General features: G+C 48.3%; 1 protein-coding gene across 3 annotated transcripts in view; it reads right to left on the bottom strand.

Annotated features, from left to right (window-relative positions):
* Nucleotides 1–4,096: 4,096 nt before the first annotated feature.
* GSN (gelsolin) overlaps nucleotides 4,097–21,012 on the bottom strand; it is a 57,142-nt gene continuing 40,226 nt past the window's right edge. For all 3 annotated transcript variants that reach the window (XM_060100608.1, XM_060100607.1, XM_060100606.1), the window contains 12 exons: nucleotides 20,574–20,663; nucleotides 17,932–18,064; nucleotides 17,354–17,442; nucleotides 16,976–17,191; nucleotides 15,029–15,162; nucleotides 11,088–11,178; nucleotides 9,210–9,380; nucleotides 8,411–8,585; nucleotides 7,207–7,331; nucleotides 6,877–6,954; nucleotides 5,097–5,157; nucleotides 4,097–4,507 (listed from right to left, as the gene is read on the bottom strand). In XM_060100608.1, the coding sequence (XP_059956591.1) occupies nucleotides 4,338–4,507; nucleotides 5,097–5,157; nucleotides 6,877–6,954; nucleotides 7,207–7,331; nucleotides 8,411–8,585; nucleotides 9,210–9,380; nucleotides 11,088–11,178; nucleotides 15,029–15,162; nucleotides 16,976–17,191; nucleotides 17,354–17,442; nucleotides 17,932–18,064; nucleotides 20,574–20,663 (1,533 nt within the window). In that variant the 3' untranslated portion in view covers nucleotides 4,097–4,337. The remainder of the gene's footprint in view (nucleotides 4,508–5,096; nucleotides 5,158–6,876; nucleotides 6,955–7,206; nucleotides 7,332–8,410; nucleotides 8,586–9,209; nucleotides 9,381–11,087; nucleotides 11,179–15,028; nucleotides 15,163–16,975; nucleotides 17,192–17,353; nucleotides 17,443–17,931; nucleotides 18,065–20,573; nucleotides 20,664–21,012) is intronic.

Raw genomic sequence — 21,012 nt, forward strand, 5'->3', positions numbered from 1 at the left:
GCACCTCATAGAATTCTACAGATCCCAGGTTTTTTTTTTTAAATAAATTTATTTATTTTTGGTTGTGTTGGGTCTTTGTTTCTGTGCAAGGGTTTTCCGTAGTTGCAGTGAGCGGGAGCCACTGTTCATTGTGGCGCATGGGCCTCACTATCGCGGCCTCTCTTGTTGCAGAGCACAGGCTCCAGACGCGCAGGCTCAGTAGTTAGTTGTGGCTCATGGGCCTAGTTGCTCCACAGCATGTGGGATCTTCCCAGGCCAGGGCTCGAACGCATGCCCCCTAGCATTGGCAGGCAGACTCTCAACCTCTGCGCCACCAGATCCCAGTCTTTAAATCACTGCACTTGATGCTTTTCCCACTACACCCTTGACCGTGTAAGTTGACCTCAGATAGGTCATACCCCTTTCTGAGCCTCATTTTCTTCACCTGTAAAATAAGAAGTTGAGTTCCACCTGTTTGGGTCTCAGACCTTTAGAGAAAGTGTTGGAAGCTATAAGCACAAATTTGTACACAACTTTAAGAGATGCACTGACCCCACCACCATGCCTGTCCAAAGACTCGAGAACCATTGGACTAGATAGATGATCTTTCAGATCTGATCTTTAAGATTTTTCCTAATTTCAGCAGCTCTGGGCTCAGATCAGGGTGGGATTTGCCTAAAGCAGTCACACTTGCGAATAGGATGCAGCCCTTTTCAATCCACCCTATAGCCAGAGTTTGTTGACAAAGGAAATTGAACCGACTAACAGATTTCAGGAAGCTCTAGAAACTTAGTAACCATAATGGAGGCTGGGAATCTTCCTGCAAAGATTCTGAAAACAAAACAAAACAAAAAAACAGGCTGGAAATTAAGCCCTCTGAAAGCCCACTTATGAGAGCATATAAGTGTGCTTATGGTTTAATTTGATTTGAGTTGGTTTTCCACTGCTTACAGCCAAAAATATCCTATCTGATCCACAGTGTAGTGGGTCTTTACCTCCATGGTTATGTACTAAGTCCTGCTGTGGACTAGGCTCTTTGGTTTTACCAAATAATAATAATAACATTTTTACCATTTTTGAGCATTTACTATGTGCCAGGTATTGTATTAAGCATAATCTCATAAAAGTCTTAGTTGGGTAGGCTCTGTTCTTATTCCCATTTTGCAGCTAAGGAAGCTACAAAGAATTGAAGTAGGATTACACTGCTGATTAGTGGTGTAGCTAGAATTTGAACCCAGGTCTGACTTCAAAGCCCCACTTTCAACCCCTATATTGTACCACCTCCAGTTAGGTACTATATGAATACAATATTACCATTTTGCAGGTGGGGAAGCTGAAGCTCACAGAAATTTTCTGTCCTATCCCTAGTGCCTTGCACATGGCCTGGCATAAATATATATCTGTTGAACTGAATTGTCCAAGATAGGATTCAGGATCCAAGCCCAGACCAACCTCTTTCCAAGAGACACCCCCTGGGCACCTGTCATGGCATTTCACAATGACTTCTCCATTGTAGATGATGGAATCCAACGTCTCTCAAAAACCGTTAGGAAGAGAAAAATGTGTGGTTGAAGTGATAGTGTTCCTGACTCATTATTTTGTCTTTGAGAGAAAAAAATATGGAGTCCAAGCAACTCCATTGCCTCAGACAACTTCCTTTCTCAGAGTAGGCAGACCTCTCTCTCTGAAGCCACAGACACTAATAAACCAAAATTGGCCAATAAACTGCCTTGAATGCCAATAAATGGAAATGAAGAATGCATGGCAGTTTCACCTGCCTTTTTTTTTTCATCTTTATTGGAGTATAATTGCTTTACAATGGTGTGCTAGTTTCTGCTTTATAACAAAGTGAATCAGTTATACATGTACATATGTTCCCATATCTCCTCCCTCTTGCATCTCCCTCTCACCCTCCCTATTCCACCCCTCTAGGTGGTCACAAAGCACCGAGCTGATCTCCCTGTGCTATGCGGCTGCTTCCCACTAGCTATCTATTTTACGTTTGGTAGTGTGTATATGTCCATGCCACTCTCTCGCTTTGTTCACCTGCCTTTGACCTTCCACAGCAAGCTGGCTCTGTCTAGAGAAGCCTCCACCTTCCTCTAGTGAAGGCCCTACAAGCTCTAGGTGGTTAAAGGCTGCCTTTGTTCCAGAACTTTGCATTTGTCAAGTTGATAGCTTTGACCATGAAAGTGGCCCTTTGGAGTAGAGGTAGGCATTACAAGATCAAGTTCAAACCCCTCAGCGTGGCATTTGAGGCCCTCTGTGAACTCTCTGCTTCCCCACCTTCTGCTCCAGCCCCCTGGGCTGCTGTCTGTCCCTGAGTACAACATTCTCCCTCAGAGCTCCATCTTTGTATAGATCCATACCCTGCCCGAGATGACCTGACTCCCGCCCACTCCATGTTTCACCTGGAAAACTCCTTCCCCACTACTCTAGTCAGTTCTGCGATGAATCAGGCTCTATTGAGGTAGGGCCCCTAGGGAATTTACGGTTTTAATAACTCCCTGGGCAATTAGGGTGATCAGCCAGCTTTGGAAACAACAGTGTAAACACACACACACACGTCCCACCACATAAACCCTCACACTGGTTTCTGTTCTTCCGCGGTCCTAGGAACGGGAGTTTTCCCTCTGTAACTTGATGGGGATGGGTGGGTGGGGTGGGGGGTGGTGGCATAGAACAAAAGGGAAAACGCGGAGAGAAAAGACCAGAAGGATAGAGGGGAGGGAAGGGGATCTGTCTCCCAGAAGTTCCTTGGACTGGTTTGGCATCTCCATGGAGAAAAGGTTTAGAGCCATAAGTTCACGGAGACGTCTAAGAGGAACTTCGTGACAAACGGAGCATCAGTGAAGTGTCAGGGTCGGGGGGACCAAGTGGGGCACAGAGGAAGTCCCTCTTCCACGCCCCAAAGGCTGCAAATTTCGGGAGCATCCAAGGGCACCTCATGTCAGCAGAAACACCCGTGGGAACCAGAGGAAGCAAGGAAGATCCAGGCAGATGTTACAGGGTGTGGTACCTTGCCCACTTTCTACTACAGGGAATGGAAGTGACTCAGGGGTCCAGCTGCTGGCTTTGAACTCCTGCCGACAGTGCTCCAAGGCCAGGCCTCCCAATGACTGAGTGTAGTGAGGAGATAAGACACACTCCGCCCCTGGGAGACCTTCAAATCCTTTGTGGGCTGATTTGACTTAGGCTCCAGAACATTTTAAATCAAACAAATATTCGTACACCAAGGCTCACAGCAGCATTATTCACAATAGCCAAAAGGTGGAAATGACCTGAGGGTCCATCGATGGAGGAATGGATAAATAAATTGTGGCATATACATACAATGGAATATTATTCAGTCACAAAAAGGAATGTCATTCTTACATGTGCTGTAAAATGTATGAATTTTGAAAACATTGTGCTGAGTGAAATAAGGCAGACAGAGGACAAATGCATGATTCCACTTACATGAGGGACCCAGAATAGGCAAATTCATGAAGACAGAGAGTGGAATAAAGGTTGCCAGGGGCAGAGGGGAGGGGGGAATGGGAGTTATTGTTTAATGGGCACAGAGTTTATGTTGGAGATTATGAAAAAGGTTTGGGTATAGACAGTGGGGACGGCTACATAACATTGTAAATGTATTTAGTGCCACTGAATTGTACATTTACAAATGGTCAAAGTGATAAAATATTATGCTCTGTATAGTTTACTGCAATAAAAAATAATAACAAAAATGGGACTCTATCATTAAATTTTCTTTTTTTTACTCTGGCTCAAGGACTCCCCAGAAGCTTTGCTGAAGCTTGCTGGACTGCACGGCCATCTAAGATGCATCCACCCAACCCCTCTTCCTCCCTCCTTCACTTGGGGTCAGACTTGCATCTCAGTCTGATGGCTCTCCAGCCTCCTGGTTGCCTCCCAATTTCCTTCAACATAAGCATTTTACCCGTAGTACAATCTATACCCATTTCACCTCACTGCTTCTCAGAGGACCATGATTCACACACGAGGTGAATGAAACTCACTCACTGGTTCACAGACACAAGCCATGCCTCCCCCTTCCCCTTCCTAGCCCTGGGGCCCTTCTCAGAACAATGACCAGGACAAATGAGCCACAGCAGGGTAACACACTTCAAAAAGCTTTTTATTGAATTCAATTATTTCCAAAAGCACAAATATTTGAGACAATTTTGCAAGGACCCTGAATTTTTGCAGGGCTGTTTTTGGCTACTGTAAAAAAGCAAACAAACAAACAAAACAACAACCTCACACACACACACCAGAGTGGCCCTGCTTGCTGTAAGGTCTCCTTGCGGGATGGACAGTTCTGAAAGGCACTGACCAGTAACAGGGTGGGGACTTCCTCAGGCAGCCAGCTCAGCTAGGGCCCTGTCCAAGGGATCCATAGACCAATAGTTGTCATCCCAGCCAAGGAACCAGCCCACGAAGGAGGGAGGCTCAAAACCTTGCTTCACCATGGTGATAGGGGTCCGCCTATCACGGTTAGCTGGGTCTGTTTCGATGTACCGCTTAGCTGCAGACACATAGGCAGGAGAAGAATCCTTAGGGTCTCCCTCGCCAAGGAGAGATGGTTCCCTGCCTAAGATGGTTTTTGGTCCCACTGTCCCCAAGGCCCAACCCGGCACTGGACACCACCATCCCTTAAAGGCAATGACACCACATGACTCCTCCACCGCCCTGCCCAGGAACACGGGAAGGAAAGGGGGTCACAGTTTAACCTCCAGCTTCACAAAGCTTATGTCATTTTTCTTTAGCCATCCCCTACTGGAAGATATCAAAGAACCAGCTTTTGTGTTTCCAGCTCCCAAATCAGATCTACTCAGCTACCAGGGATCTGCTTTCTCCCATCTAAATCCTGACAAGTTTGGTCCTTGGGCATTCTGGGAATCTGAAGCAGCTCCTAGCTGCTGCTTCCTTTTGGTGGGACCTAAGCCTTCTGCAGGAAGTGAGCTGTTCTTTCACCATCCCAGAGAGGGCTCACCGGGGGCTGATCACAGATGCGAAAGTCCCCACCCCCACTGTCACAAACGCCCAGACCCGCACAGGAAGCTGCTTCCACCCCACCGCATGACACAGACACACAGGCACCCTTGGGTCCTCACCAGAGGCCAAGGCTTCCGTCTTTTCCTCTTCTTGAGAATCCTTTCCAACCCAGACAAAGACCTGGAAGAGAGGCACGAGATGAAATAGCATGAGGCATGCTGACTCCACGCGCTCCTGGAGGAAGAGTGGGAGGTTCCAGGTGAGGACCAGACACCCCCTCCGCTGACAGAGCCCACGGACCGGGACTCCAAAGATTTGGAACAGAGACAGCAAACTGGTGACCTCCAACCTGCTCTGTAGGCCTACCACCCTCTGGGGGGTGGTCTGCTTTCAGACAAATTGAGTGACTAGTGGATTACATTCAATCCAGACTTCCAACTTCCCTTGCAAACGGGGAGGATCTGGCAGCTTCACCCGCACGTGGATGATGAAGCTGAGCTGCTTCTCTCAATGGGAAGTTCCAGTTTGCCTCAGACTCCACCATGCCTTCATGTCTCCCCAGCTCAGCCTGCTTCACTCACTAACAGGTGCCGTCAGCCACTGAGGTTGAGACCCCTCTCTAGAAGTTCAGAAATGATCCCTTTCCGGGCATTTACTTGTTCAACAAATGAGCAGCCTAACATATGCTCACTGGTTTCTTCACCCAACGAATATGCATTAAGAGTCTGCTATGTGCCAGTCTCTGTGTGTCTGAGCCAACATGGTCTAAGGCTTGGAATAAAAACAACTCACCACCACTACCACCATCTTGAATCTTATGACAAGCTTGTTACACCAAAAAATCTATCCAGCTGATTTTTATGTATCATTTATTTTGATGTGTATCTAAAATATCTTAAAGAGCATGTCATTGATAAGATGGTATTAGACAATAAAATGCCAGACTTCCTTGCCCTTACTTATTTACAAATGTGTTCCCTACTGCAATACATCGGCCCAGGTATTGTGACTGCACTGCATCAACACCAGGTATTGTGACTGTACTGCCCATCACAGGACTCCCAGCATCACAGCATTTTGCCTGGAAGACAGTGGTGCTTCATAAATGTTGGCCGATGGGCCTCCCTGGTGGCGCAGTGGTTGAGAGTCTGCCTGCCAGTGCAGGGGACAAGGGTTCGTGCCCCGGTCCGGGAAGATCCCACATGCCGCGGAGCGGCTGGGCCCGTGAGCCATGGCCGCTGAGCCTGTGCGTCCGGAGCCTGTGCTCCGCAACAGGAGAGGCCACAACAGTGAGAGGCCCGCGTACCACAAAAAAAAAAAAAAAAAAAAAAAAAAAAATGTTGGCCGAGTGAGTGAATAAACAGATGAACGCACAGATTAAGTAGTAAATGGAACAAAGTTGCCAGCAGCTGAATGGCTAAACTGCAAACCTTTTGGTACTGATCTTCCAACTGGGGAGCCCAAGAAACAGCCCTGCGGGTCGAGGGGAGTCTTACACCTGCATGGCTGCTATCTCTAACCCTGACAACTCTGGGAGAAGCCAGCTTGATAGGAGGGGTTATGGACTGCCACCCCCCACGAGAATGCAAGCCCCGTGGGGACAGGGAAATGTCTACTTCTAGGTGACACCGGACAGTTTATGCCTGCATGTGACATGCTGCAAAGTTCAACTTTCTTTACCAACAGATTTAAAGGAAGAGTTCATGCTCCCCTAAGGCCTGGGAAATAACGCTGGTCGTCTGATTTGCATTTATATGGTGCTTTGCAGTTGGCAAGGAGATTTTATCTACCTCTCATCTGTTTGGATTATGCAAGGTAGGTACCACCATGCCCATTCTGTAGATGAGGAAATGGAGGCTCAGAAAGGGAAAGTGACTTGCAGCATCGTGCTTCACCCACCTGGTCCCAGGTGTCCAGAAGCATGACGTCATCGGTGGCCAGGTCTTCCTGCATGTGCTCGCCAGGGACCTCTTCGATCTGGGAAGGAATGGAAGAGGTTAATAACAGCGCACCAGCAAGCCGCTTCCCCCCCGCCCCCACCCCGTAGGCCTGCTCTATCTGCCCCCTTGAGTGAGATGCAGAGCTGGCTCCAACCTGCACGGGTCTATGCTGGTCTGTCAGAAGGGTACTCTCCCTGCCCCTGCTGTGGCTGCAACAACTCCGCTCCTTGGAACACACCTCCCAAGGGGCAAGCAGAGGGAGCGCCCTCCGCCCTCCGCTGGGACTCACCACAAAACGTCCGATCTTGTTGGAGCAGGCAAAGAGGCGAGGAGGGTGGGCATCCATCTTCTTGTCCTTCAGCCGTGGGGACGTGCGGTAGGCGGCCTTCCCACCCAGGGCCTCCCAGAAGCTGTCTGTGAGGGCAGGCCACACCAGTTACCAACTGACACCACCCTCCCCCCTCCAGCACTTCTCCTTAGACCCTGGGACAAACCCTGCCCTAGCACAACCAACTGCTCTCAATCTGCAGCCTGCATCTTAAAATCCCAGGGCGCCAAAGAAGGAAGGGGCCTGAGGGATTCGACGGTGATGAAACGGAGGCCTAGAGAGGGAAGACTTGGCAGTGGACACACAGCCAGAACTACTTCTGCTTTGAGACTGACGACAGCACCGCGGGATGGGGATAATTAGCCCCACTCAACATATGAGGCGGTTGAGGCTCAGAGAGGTTAAGCAACTCACCCAACATCACACAGCTAGTATGCTGTAAAGCCACCTTACCTGACGCCACGTATCATTTCCACTATACCTGCTCTGTCCACATGTGCTATTTAAATTTAATTGCGTTTTCCCACCAGTCACATTTAAATATTCATTAGCCTAAACATGTGACTAGTGGCCACCAAATTGGACCTGGCAGACATAGAACATGTCCATTCTCTCAGAAGGTTCCAGTGGACTGTGCTGCTCTAGACAGAACGACTCTTCCCCATTTCTGCTAAGCGTCAAGGAGGGATTGGGCTTAAAAGTAAGAATAGAAAGACCTAGGGTTGGCTTAACAAAGGTGTTCCTGACCCATGCTCTGGAAACAAAGCAGGCTTGTGGCATTGTGACCCCTCTTCCAGCTGACTTCTCCACCTGCCCCAGCCCACACTGAGCTCTCCTTTCTCTAACTCCTGGACGCCTCCCTCTCACTGACCATAGTCCTCATTTTGATCTAACTCACTTTTTTTTTTTTTTTTTGGCAGCGCTGTGGCATGCGGGATCTTAGTTCCCCGACCAGGAATTGAACCCGTGCCCCTGTGGCGAAAGCGCAGAGTCCTAACCACTGGACCGCCAGGGAATTCCTTAACTCACTTTTATTAACACACATTAGGGAACAGGCGCTCAGGAGAGGGGGGAGGATATAGAAACCCCCAAGCAGACAGAAGGGAGGGAAACATAACAGCTGCATCCCCAGAGAGCAGCAGGCCCCTCCGCCCCTTGCTCCTACCTGGCTCGCTGCCTTCTGCCACCTGCACAGGTTGGGCCCGAAGCACCTGGAGCAGCTCCTGGGCCCCAGTCTTCTCTGCCTCGCTGGCTCCTGTACCCACCCACAGGTAGGCGGCTGAGGGGGTTTTCAGGACAAAGGCATCGTTGGAGTTCAGCACGCCAGCCTTGGGGATCACCTGGGAGGGCAGTCCTCGATTAATCAGGAACCAGATAAAATGTCCTCAGCCCCCTCCTTGTAGCCCAGGCGACGCTGCAGCAGGACCAGCTCTTAGGTGAGGGCTTGGAAGAGCACATACCCCATCAGAGCTGAGGACACAACCTTTGGGCACTGAGGGCCTTAGTTGACTCCCAAGAGTCATTAGTACACTGTGGCTAGCCAAGGAGATTCTAGAAATCTGGGCTGCATTAACAGAAGTTGGGTGCCCAGAACAAAGAAGGTGATAGTCCCGTTCTCCTCTAGGCTGCTCAGTAGGATTATGTTCAGACCTGCACCTTCCATCATGAAAGGGAGAGCAGCCAACTGGAATGTAATGAAGAACAATGTCCAGATCGTGAAGAATGGACTACCTGTGAGATAGTGAGCTGCCCGTTATGGAAGGTATGCAAGAGGCAATGGGCATTTCTTGAAACAAGGGGAAATCTAAGACATACAATCCTGCTGCCTGGGCAGGAAGGTACAAAAAGCTGCTTCTTAACCCCTCAGCCAAACCCACCCAATCCCGTGCCCGGAGATCTCCCCACCAAGCCTGGGAGGTTTCAGAGAGGCCAATCCTGCCTGGGGTCCAGGGCCTGGGTGTTACCTCAACAGCTCGGGTGGCTCCAGAACTGCTGGCCCGGACCTGGAAGAGGCGGGTACTGGCAGGAGCTGTCTGTCCACCCTCGCGGGAGGTGCCACCCCTGTAGATGATCATGGGTTTCCCGCCAAACAGGCTCATGAGGTGAGGAGGCTCCTTGCCTTGGACCACACGGCTCTGGGAGGGAGACAGGAGAGCAAGTCAGGAAAGGGGGTGGGAACATCAGTCCTGTACGACATCAGGCTCACCACCACCCTCTGCAGCCAGTACAGCCTGGGCTCACCCCTCAAATAAGGCCGTCACACTTGGGTCTGTGCACGGGTGATGCATGACCTACAGTACACAGGGGCTGGCAGGGGAACAGGAGTTCCAGCACTATTGCCTGAGGCCCCCCGGGCACTGCCTTGGCCGCTCCCCTCCCACGAGGCCCTGCCTTGCTGAGCCTGAGTCTAGTCCAAGAACCAAGAGAGCCCACGTTTGCAAATATTCCCTTAAATGGAAGCACAGGGACTGTTCGTGCACTTTCTTCCAGGATGGTGATGTCAGCCTCAGGCATGAAAGCTGGCAGAGTGGTGAGAATAGAGCCTTCCAGATCTGGAGAGACCCCTTCTGCACAGCCAGTGCACCCCACAAGCAGACTGCAGTCAAGGGCTTGGTGGTGGGAGGGAGAGGGCAAGGAGGTCTAAGATATATCACATCTGCTTCTGCCCTGTGTGCCCATTTCATTTCGGATCCCAGTTGTGACCCTGGCTAGCTAAATCTAGAAGACAATCGCACGTGTGGGTTGGGGGTATTGTAGTCACTTCCCAACGTGGGCCACCACTGCTGGGTCAGAGCTCAGATCCAAGCTCTGCCCTGACAGCGAGAATTCAGGCACGGCTCTCAACCTCTCAGTTTCTTCCTCTGTGAAATGGGGCCAAGAATGCTACTCCTAAGGCTGATGTTGGGCAGTAATCATCCCACTCAGCACCCGGCACCCAGCCTCCAGGACCCAGAGGATCCCACTGTCATGGTCAAAGTTCAGGGCACCAACCCCGAATCTGAATCCAGAGCCCTGCTCACTCCAAGGGTAGGATAGAGAAAGGAGGATTCTGGCTGCTTCTCCCATGTCTCCCCCACCTGCTGCCCTCCAGGGCCCAACATTGTAGCCAGAGCAACCTTTTAAACCTATGAATCCCTTCACATTACATTTACCATTTTAGCAACGTACCCCTCCCTCTACCTGGAATATGCCTGGCTAACTCCTACTCATCCATTAGGTCCCAGCTGAAAAATCCCTCCCTGAATGGGGGCCTTGTCTAACCCAATTAGCTCCTACTTGGGATCTATGTGTCCTTATACTTAACACACCTGTATAAGGGGTCTATTATGGGCCAGGCATGGCTCTAAATGCTTTACAAATGTTAACTCTTCATTCTCACAGCAATCCTGTGAGATAGGTACTGGGGTTATTAACCCCAGTTGGAGAACACAGAGGCATAGAGAGGCTAAGTGACCTGTCCAAGGCTGCCCAGAGGTGAAGACTAGATTTAAACCCAAGCAGGCTAGCTCCATGTCCGTCCTCTGAACTATACCACCACACTGCCTCTCCTGCTCCTCTGGGTGTCTTATCATTTTCACTCACTGCACACGTCGTTATGTGTGATTGTCCGTCCTTTGCCTGCATGTCTGCTGAACATCTTTCTCCCCCCTAGACTGTAAACCACATCACAGCAGTTTAGGGCAGGGCAGGGGTGGGATCTATGTGTTCATGGCTGCAGATGCAGTGTCAAAGCCCTGCATAAATGTTCGCTGAAAGGATGGATGGATGAATGGAATGATGGACAGTCAGATAGATGAGTGAACAGGTGGACAGGGCCCAGGGTGCGGCCTCAATGGGCTCACCTGGACAGGGGTACCTCCCAGCTCCTCATCCAGCTGGGCAGTCAGGATGGCAGATGCGGCGACCTCATCCTGGGTGGACTGGGCACCCTGCCTAGAAGGGAAGTGATACTCAGCACTGAGGTTTGCAAAGAGCCCCGCGTCTCTCCTTCACCCCGGGCCTGAGAAACCCACAAATCCCCAGATTACAGGCAATGAAACTGAGACACAGAGAGGAAAAGGGGTTCTCTCAAAAGCAACCAGTGCCAGGAAGCAGACCAACATGCCACAACCCCCAGCTCAGCATTTCACCTCTTATAGAGATCTGACCACAACCAACAGACTTCCTTATCCTAAATCTGCCCTGCAGGGATATTTATAGTCGGTGGCTTTCTGCCCCACCTCTTCCTATTACTGTCTAAATTTCTCATAACCAACATGTGTTATCTGTATAAACAAACAATCTGACAAATCAACGTGCTGATGTAGCTATTAAAAAAAACAAAAAGGCTTCTTGTGAATTTTGTACCATGTGTGTATTACCTTGTCCAAAAAAATTTCTTTCAAGCTGCTTTTAAAAGTCTGAGGTTGGGCTTTCCTGGTGGCGCAGTGGTTGAGAGTCCGCCTGCCGATGCAGGGGACATGGGTTCGTGCCCCGGTCTGGGAAGGTCCCACATGCCACGGAGCGGCTGGGCCCGTGAGCCATGGCCGCTGAGCCTGCGCGTCTGGAGCCTGTGCTCCACAATGGGAGAGGCCACAACAGTGAGAGGCCCGCATACCGCAAAAAAAAAAAAAAAAAAAAAAAAAGTCTGAGGTTGTCATCATTAATCATTAGAGAAATGCAAATCAAAACTACAATGAGATATCACCTCACACCAGTCAGAATGGCCATCATCAAAAAATCTGCAAACAATAAATGCTGGAGAGGGTGTGGAGAAAAGGGAACCCTCTTGCACTGTTGGTGGGAATGTAAATTGATACAGCCACTATGGAGAACAGTATGGAGGTGCCTTAAAAAACTACAAATAGAACTACCATACGACCCAGCAATCCCACTACTGGGCATATACCCTGAGAAAACCATAATTCAAAAAGAGTCATGTACCAAAATGTTCATTGCAGCTCTATTTACAATAGCCAGGACATGGAAGCAACCTAAGTGTCCATTGACAGATGAATGGATAAAGAAGATGTGGCACATATATACAATGGAATATTACTCAGCCATAAAAAGAAATGAAATTGAGATATTTGTAGTGAGGTGGATGGACCTAGATTCTGTCATACAGAGTGAAGTAAGTCAGAAAGAGAAAAACAAATACCCTATGCTAACACATATATATGGAATCTAAGAGGAAAAAAAAAGGTCATGAAGAACCTAGGGGTAAGACGGAAATAAAGACACAGACCTACTAGAGAATGAACTTGAGGATATGGGGAGGGGGAAGGGTAAGCTGTGACAAAGTGAGAGAGTGGCATGGACATATATACACTACCAAACGTAAAATAGATAGCTAGTGGGAAGCAGCTGCATAGCACAGGGAGATCAGCTCGGTGCTTTGTGACCACCTAGAGGGGTGGGATAGGGAGGGTGGGAGGGAGATGCAAGATGGAGGGGATATGGTGATATTTGTATATGTATAGCTGATTCACTTTGTTATACAGCAGAAACTAACACTCCATTGTAAAGCAATTATACTCCAATAAAAGTGTAAAAGGAAAAAAAAAAGAAAAAGAAAGCCCAGAGATAAACCTACACACCTATGGTCAACTAATCTATGACAAAGGAGGCAAGACTATACAAGAGGGAAGAGGGAAGAGATATGGGAACATATGTATATGTATAACTGATTCACTTTGTTATAAAGCAGAAACTAACACACCATTGTAAAGCAATTAAACTGCAATAAAGACGTTAAAAAAAAATCTGAGGTTGTCAAATTGAGAGGCATTCTACAGAATAAGACTAGTGCTCTTCCAAAGTATCAAGGTTGTGAAAGAAGAGTAAAGACTGAGGGCTTCCCTGGTGGCGCAGTGGTTAAGAATCTGCCTGCCAATGCAGGGGACATGGGTTTGAGCCCTGGTCCAGGAAGATCCCACATGCCGCAGAGCAACTAAGCCTGTGCACCACAACTACTGAAGTCCGTGCACCTAGAGCCTGTGCTCCGCAACAAGAGAAGCCACCACAATGAGAAGCCCATGTACCGCAATGAAGAGTAGCCCCTGCTCATCGCAACTAGACAAAGCCTACATGCAGCAATGAAGACCCAATGCAGCCAAAAATAAATAAATAAAATAAATAAATTTATTAAAAAAAAAAAGAGTAAAGACTGAGGAACTGTCACAGATTAAAGACATGTTTAAATGCCACTAAGGAGACGTGATGACTAAATGGCATGTGACATCCTGGGTTAGATCTTAGACCAGAAAAAGGATATTAGTGGGAGAACTGGTGAGATTCAAGTAAGGTCTATAGATTAGTAAATAGTATTGTAACAATATTAATTTCCCGGTTTTGAAACTTGAACTATGGTTAAGTAAGATGTGATCATGAGGGAGCTGTGTAATGGGTATATGGGAACTGTCTGTAGTATTTTTGCAACTTTTCAGCAAGTCATTTCAAAATAAAAAGTTTAAAAAAAGGAAACCCAACCGTCAACCTTCAAAAAGTTTGAGATGGCATATAAGAGAAACGAAATGAAAACAGAAAAATATATACTGAGATACCATTTCATAAACTATAAGGTTGACAAACAGCGAAAGTTTGCTAACACAGTCCACTGGTGAGGCCGTGGGGAAACAGACACTCTCATTTGTTGCGGGTGAGAATGAAAATACTACAAACTCCATCTACGGAAACTGGGTGCTATCTATCAAAATGACAAGTGCATTTACTGTTTGACCCAGCAATCCCACTTCTGGGAACTTACTGCAAAGATATTTGTCTACACATTCAAACTGATGTTTGTTTAAGGTTACTAATCACAGCAATGCTTGTAATAGCAAAAGTCTGGAATCAACCCAAGTACGCAACAGTAGGGAATTTGTTAAATAAACTACAGGATAGCCACGTGATGAAATATTATGCAGCTGTAAAAAGGAGTGAGGAAGTTCTTTATGGACTGACAGAGACTAAGCTCCAGGAAGTATTAAGTGAAAAAAAGCAAAGCGCAGGACAAAATACATAGTTTGCTGTCTTTTGTAAGGAAGGAAAAGAACTAGGAATATAGGGTGAGATTTTCTTATATTTGCATCAAAAATTACTGGAAGAGTATACAAGAAACTAATGAAAGTGGGCATCATGGAGGGGTGGGGGTCATAGAGCAAGGTGAGGAGGGACAGAATGGGGACAAGCTTTCTCCATACGTGCGTTTTTATTCTGTTTTGATCCTTGACTCGTGAATGTATTATCTATTTTTAAAGAATTAAAAATAATTTTTTTTTTTTTTTTTTTTTTTGCGGTACGTGGGCCTCTCACTGTTTTGGCCTCTCCCGTTGCGGAGCACAGGCTCCGGGCGCGCAGGCTCAGCGGCCATGGCTCACGGGCCCAGCCGCTCCACGGCATGTGGGATCTTCCCAGACCGGGACACGAACCCGTGTCCCCCGCATCGGCAGGCGGACTCCCAACCACTGCGCCACCAGGGAAGCCCTAAAAATAATTTTTAATTAGAAAACGTGGGAGGATGAACAGTACTTAGAGTGGGATTGTGGGAGAGATTTTCTGTTTGTTTGTTTCTCCCTAGTCCCCATGTCTCCTACAATGGACATGTAATACTTTTATGAGAATAGTTTAGAATTGGTTTAGAGAAAAAAGACAAGAGGTGTTGCCCTGTGGACAAGAGCCTTTCCCAGTGGATGGTGGCTGCCCCGGCTCAGGTCCACACACTCGCAGGCTTCCCTCAGCCCTGTTCACATCCCTCCTTGCTGCCATGCTCGCCCCACAGCACAGGGCCCCAGACCCTCACCAGTTGTAGATGATCTGTCCCTGACGGCCGCCATGACGGTAGTTGTACAGAATGATGTAGCTGTCGCCACCGTAGAACTGTCCATACGTGGCGGGGTCCACGGTCACTTTGTTGGAGCCTTCAATTCTCCAGATCTACCAGAGAAAAGCTGGGCTCAGACACGGTGCAGCACCCCCAGTCCCCAACCCAGACCAGCTGAGAAACCACACAGTGGTGGGTAGTGGTTACAAAACACGACTGCACTCAGACTCAGACTAAAGTTAAATAATTTGCCCAAATCACAGAGCCACTAGGATTCAAACCCAGGTTTCCTGCTCCAGATCCTTATACTGCACCCCTGCCCCACCCTGTACTTCCTCCTTGTAAAGATCAGCACAGGGACTGGTAGCTGCATGATAGTATTTGCAAAATGGGTTTAGTGGGTGCTACACACTGTAACACAGGCTAAGGGTACAAATCAACGAATGATCTGGATCCAAATCAGGATCCACCCCCTTAGAGGTTGTGCAGCCTTGGACAACTTGCTTACTGTCTATGAGCCTCAGTATGGGACTAATAAAGGATGTTGGTCTATTCATGAAAGTCTAGCACAGTGCCTGGCACAGGGTAATGGCTCTACAGGTGGCAGCTACTCTTAATTAGAACTATTATTATTTTATTATTAATGTGGCCATTATCTGTATCATTATTAAGTTGTCTGAATTTTATAGATCACCTGCAGAGGCAGGGCCATCACTAAGTGACCTCAGAATGACACCTGCTGGCAGATCTCTTTGCCGAGCTCCGGTAACAAGGTTTCAAAGTGGTCACAAAGCCCTGCAGCGCCACCTGGTGGTGCTGCAAGTCCCGGGAAACAATCTCTGGACTTTGAAAATTCTCGAAGGTGATCGAATGGGCTAAGCCTCATTTTACAGGTGAGGAAAGTGAGGTTCAAAAAGGTTAAGTAGCTTGCCCGAGGTCACACAGCTGAGCTGCCAGGGCTCCTTCCACACTGCCCTATCCTGATCATTTTCATCGCATCCTCTCCTCCCACTGAAGTGATGAATGAGTGATGAATGAAAAATAATAACACCAATGACAAAAACAATAATAAACAAAAATGAACACTTTTGCTATTTCTGTTATGTAGGATGGAATCAGTGTTTGCCTGAAGCAGATTCTACTTCATAAACATCTCTGAATTCCACCCCCCCACACTTCTCCATCTTCACTGTGACCTTCCTGGTCTCAAGGTCATTATCTCTTCCCTAGACTATTAGAACCTCCTCATGAGGTCTCTACCGTCATTATCCTGTCTCTAAATTCATTTTCACAGTGAGTTTTGGAAGCACGGAACTGAGCCTGTTACATTTCTGCCTTTAAAAAAAAGAAAAAGAAAAAAAAACTCTCACTAGCACCTAATGGTTATAGGATCAAGTCCACACCCCTGGACATGGAATTCAAGGCCCCTCCTTGAGGATGCCATCAGCACCAGGCTCCCAGGACAGTTCCCTGCCTGGAATACCTACTCTTCTTCTCTGGTAGCAAACTCCTACTCATACTCTGAGGCCCAACCAAAAGGTCCCCATCTCTGTGAAGACTGTCCCAACCACCCACCTTCACTGCCCTTCCTGTGTTCCCATAATCCCTGTGCACCTCCCATCTTCCACTGACCACACAGGTCTGAGCAACCAGCTACAGCTGTGGTCACCTCCCCTCCCACACCAGGCACTCTTCATGGGCAGGGTGGGGTCTCAGACACTTGGCACAGAGCCTGGAAGACAGTAGGTGCTTAGGGTATGTTGGTTGCAATAATCCAGCAAGACAAAAGAATTCCATCCACCAAAAACTGGTCAAAATCTCTTAGAGAAACATCTTCAGAGAAGCGGGAGGCAGTGGGTGGGCCAGAGGTACCAGGGAGGGAGCAAGGAAGGGGCCTGGACACACCCACCCCAGCCCCCCAGGTACCTGTTTCTGGCCTGTGCCATTGTCATCCATGCCGTGCTGGGCGGCCATTGCAGTGGAGGTGTGCAGGGTGGCGGCGTCGAAGGGCACGCGCTCAATGTTGGCAATGTGGCTGGAGAGATAGGTCAGGCCCAGGCCATCCGTCTGGTCTAGGTCGCGCCAGTTCTTGAAGAACTGTTTGAACAGTGGGGTCTCGCCACCCTCAGGAAGGACGGAGACCTGGAAGGGGAGGGGGGAGAGCAGGATATGCTGGCTTGGGGTCCCCCTGAGGACACCCAGCAGGGGTCCTCAAGGGAGCCTCAGACACCCAGTCCACACTGAGGTGGGATACCCACCCAAAATGGACCCATTCTCACTGTCCTACCTGGCTCCAAGACTCACCTGGGTCTGCTTGGGGTAGTCCATCTTGGAGATGAAGTCGGAGGCCGTTTTGAGGGCAGCCTTCCTCTCCTCCATGTTGGCCTGCCTGCCTATCAGCAGAGGGAGGGTAAGGGGCCGGGGGTCAGTGCTGCGCCCCCGCATCCAATGGTCCAGGGAAAGCAGAAGGTCAACCTCCCTCCCTCTTCTTCCTAGACTGTGGACAGCCAAGGCCAGAGAACTCAGAGCTGATCACACCATGAGCTCTCGGGGGGCCAGCCGGGGGTCCTGCCTGATGACGGCAAGCACACCGACCACTGCGGCCCATTTACTGAGCTCAGAACTATACAAAAATGATGGCATTTAATCCACACAACAACCTTATGTGATAAAGATCATTATCTTGTCCTCATTTACATATAAGGAAGCCAGGGTCTTAGAGAGGTGAAGTGACTTGACCAAGGCCGCTCAGCCAGTAGGAAAGCTGCAACTCAGACCCTCAGGGCCCCCTCCTCTTCCCTAAACTCATGAGCCAAATTCCTGCAAGGCTGCTGGAGCTCCCACTCGAGGTCCTGTTCGAGCCCTTCCCCTGTCCCCAATACCTTTCCAGACAAAGATTTTCCCATCTTTGCCATGGTCCAGGATGAAGCAGTCCTCTGACTTCAAGGCCCCCTGGGCGAAGGGGTTCTCGTCAGCCACAAGGGAGACCAACATGGTTCCCGCGCCATTGGAGACCTGGGAGGACAAGGGAAAGGCAGTCCAGCCCATCAGTGACCTCCACCACTTCAGCCTAACCATGGGCGCCCCCAAGACCACACATGGGGAGACCCACGTCTCACCCCCCCCACAAAATACACTGCAGGGTAACATGAGGACTTGTGCCCTCAAGCCCTGAGGCTCATTCAGGATTTCTTTGTCTTTTTCCGCTATGTCACAACCACATCTGTGTCCTACACACAGGTGTAGCACGGAAACTGCACACGGAAAGGGAAGGGGGAGGATCCAATGCAGGAATGCAGGTGGCATAGGAAAAGAACTGTATAGTTGATGAAAAGATATTCAACCTCATCAGTTAAAAAAAAAAAAAGGAAATAAAGAAGAAAAAGGAAAAGATCTAAATGCAGTGTAGGATTCTGGATTGGAACCTGGAATGAAAAATTGGGGAAAACTGAATAAAGTCTGCAGTTTAGTTAGTAGTATTGAATTGATGTTTCTTAGTTTTGACAAATGTACCTGGTTATGTTAAGATGTTCAGGGGAAGCTGGGTGAAGGGTATATGGGAACCCTCTGTACTATCTTTGCAATATTTCTGTAAACCTAAAAATTATTCTAAAATAAAAGCTCATTGAACTTTTTTTTTAAGTGTATCATACTCGTCAAAATTCAAAAGATTGACAATACCCAGCATTGAAAAGACTCTGGGTGAACAGGCACTTTCAAACCCATGATGAAGGTAACTAGGGAGCCCTTCTAGAACGCATTTTAGTAATACATATCAGAACTTTAAATAATAAGTGCTCCACGTTTATTGAAAACTTACTATGTGTAAGGCACTGTTCTAAGCAATTTATGTAATTTATATAATTTAATCACTTCTACAATTATACGACTCCTTTAATCCTTAAAACAACCCTGTGGTAGTCCTAGTAGTATCCCCATTTTATTCACAAGGAAACCAAGGCACAGAGAGATTAAGTAACCTGCACAGCTAGAAAGTACCAGACCTGGTATTCGAACCCAGGTAGTCTGACTCCAGAACCAGCATATATATATATATATATATTTTTTTGGCCACGTCCCGAGGCTTGCAGGATCTCAGTTCCTGGACCCAGGATTGAACCACAGCAGTGAGAGCCCAGAATCCTAACAACTAGGCCACCAGAGGACTCCCAAGAACCGGTATTTTCAATCACTGACTCTTTATTCAGCCTATGACCCAGCAATCCATGTCTGGGAAACTCCCCTAATGCCACACTTAGCCCAAGTGCACAAAGAGGGACTGTTTGCAATCAGAAAAGGTGGAAACATTCTAATGTCCACCAATTAGGGATCTGCTGAGATTCCTACATTCCTAAAATAGAATACTACACAGCCGTTATAAAGGACCATGTGGACCTCTATTACAGATAGATATTCCTGACCACATCAAATGGAAAAAAGAAGGCCACAGAAAAGCATGAATAATTTGGATCCATGAATATCAAATAGAGATGGAAAAATATATGTAACTAGACACAGAAAGCTGTATCTGGAGGTTCCTTTACCAAAAGGGTAACCATGTAACCATGGTAACCCATGGAGAGCAGAGAAGGGGAGGTTGATTTTTTTTTGAGTGTCGTTACTTTTGTAATTAAAACCCATTTTTAAAATAGTACTGGTTACCTTAAACTAGTGAAATTGCATTGACTTGTATTTTCTTCTTCTGTTCTTGAGAACTGCTCAGGACTGTTATTTACAATGCATATGTATTACTTTAGTATCAGAGTAAATATCAATAATGTGGTTTTTCTGTGGTGGTGATGAGAATCTTCACCTCATTTTGTTGTTATTTTACCACAAACAAGCCTAGGGCACAACACAGGTGTCACAGGCCCAAAGGCCAGAGTTCCGTGGCTCAGGATCAGCCTCAATTCACTTTTTTAAATCACAAGATGGCAAATTCCCTGGCGGTCCAGTGGTTAGGACTCCGTGCTTTCACTGCCGAGGGTGTGAGTTAAAGGGAACTAAGATCCCAGAAGCCGCACAGTGCGACCAAAATAAATAAATAAATAAATAAATAAATAAGAAAATCACAAGAACAAATTATAAATAAAGTCATTAACCATAACCTGCCCCTCAACACACACACACACACACCGCACACACACTTTTGTACTACTTCCCTGTATTTTCCTACAACACTCCCATCAGTTTCCTCTGTGGACCCCCGGAAATCCTGAAAAGTTGACTCTATTGCCCTTCTCCCCACTTTACAGACTAGGAAACTGAGACCCAGCAGAGAACATGTGCTGCCCAAGACCCCACAGATGAATGTGACACAGATGTGTCTGCAGTCGCTCGCACGCTCTTACTCCCGGGGCAGGAAGGCAAAGGCAGCAGATGGATGTCTACTGGAGGCGTGTGGAAGCCGAGTCCCCACCACCCTACCCCCACGCATGCTTTGCTCAAGGCCCCATGGCAGCGGAGCTCAGGAAGACCAGGTCTCCTGACCCAAGACCCAGGGGATAGAGCAGCTGAGGCTCACCTTGTAGAGCTTGGCCAGCTTGCGGTTGGCTGCGTCCTCCTTGGCTGTGTCCTCGGCACCCTCGGGCAGAGCTGGCTTGGGACCCAGCACCTGCAGGAGAGGGAGAGATGGAAGAAAGGGTGGCGGTGAGCTCCTGGCAGCCTCCTCCCCCAGGGAGGGGACTGAATTCCTGAGAGAGCTCCCTCCCCAGGCAGGTAAGGACCACACGGTCATCCATCCACAGCGACCTTCCACTTAGGGTAGGGTCCCCTCCAGAGACATCCTGCATCTCTTGTCGTGTCTCCTGTGTGCAGAGCTCAACCAGGGCTGCCTGTCAAGTCCTTCCCTCCTTGTTCCTTGTCTCCAGGAGCTCCAGAATGATAAATAGACCTATGGACACCTGCCACCATGTGCCTTTAACAGACCTCATTTCACCTTCGCACCCATGCTGAGAGGCACA

The sequence above is a fragment of the Mesoplodon densirostris genome, chromosome 6 (genome assembly GCF_025265405.1).
Source record: "Mesoplodon densirostris isolate mMesDen1 chromosome 6, mMesDen1 primary haplotype, whole genome shotgun sequence".
Lineage (NCBI taxonomy): Eukaryota > Metazoa > Chordata > Mammalia > Artiodactyla > Ziphiidae > Mesoplodon > Mesoplodon densirostris.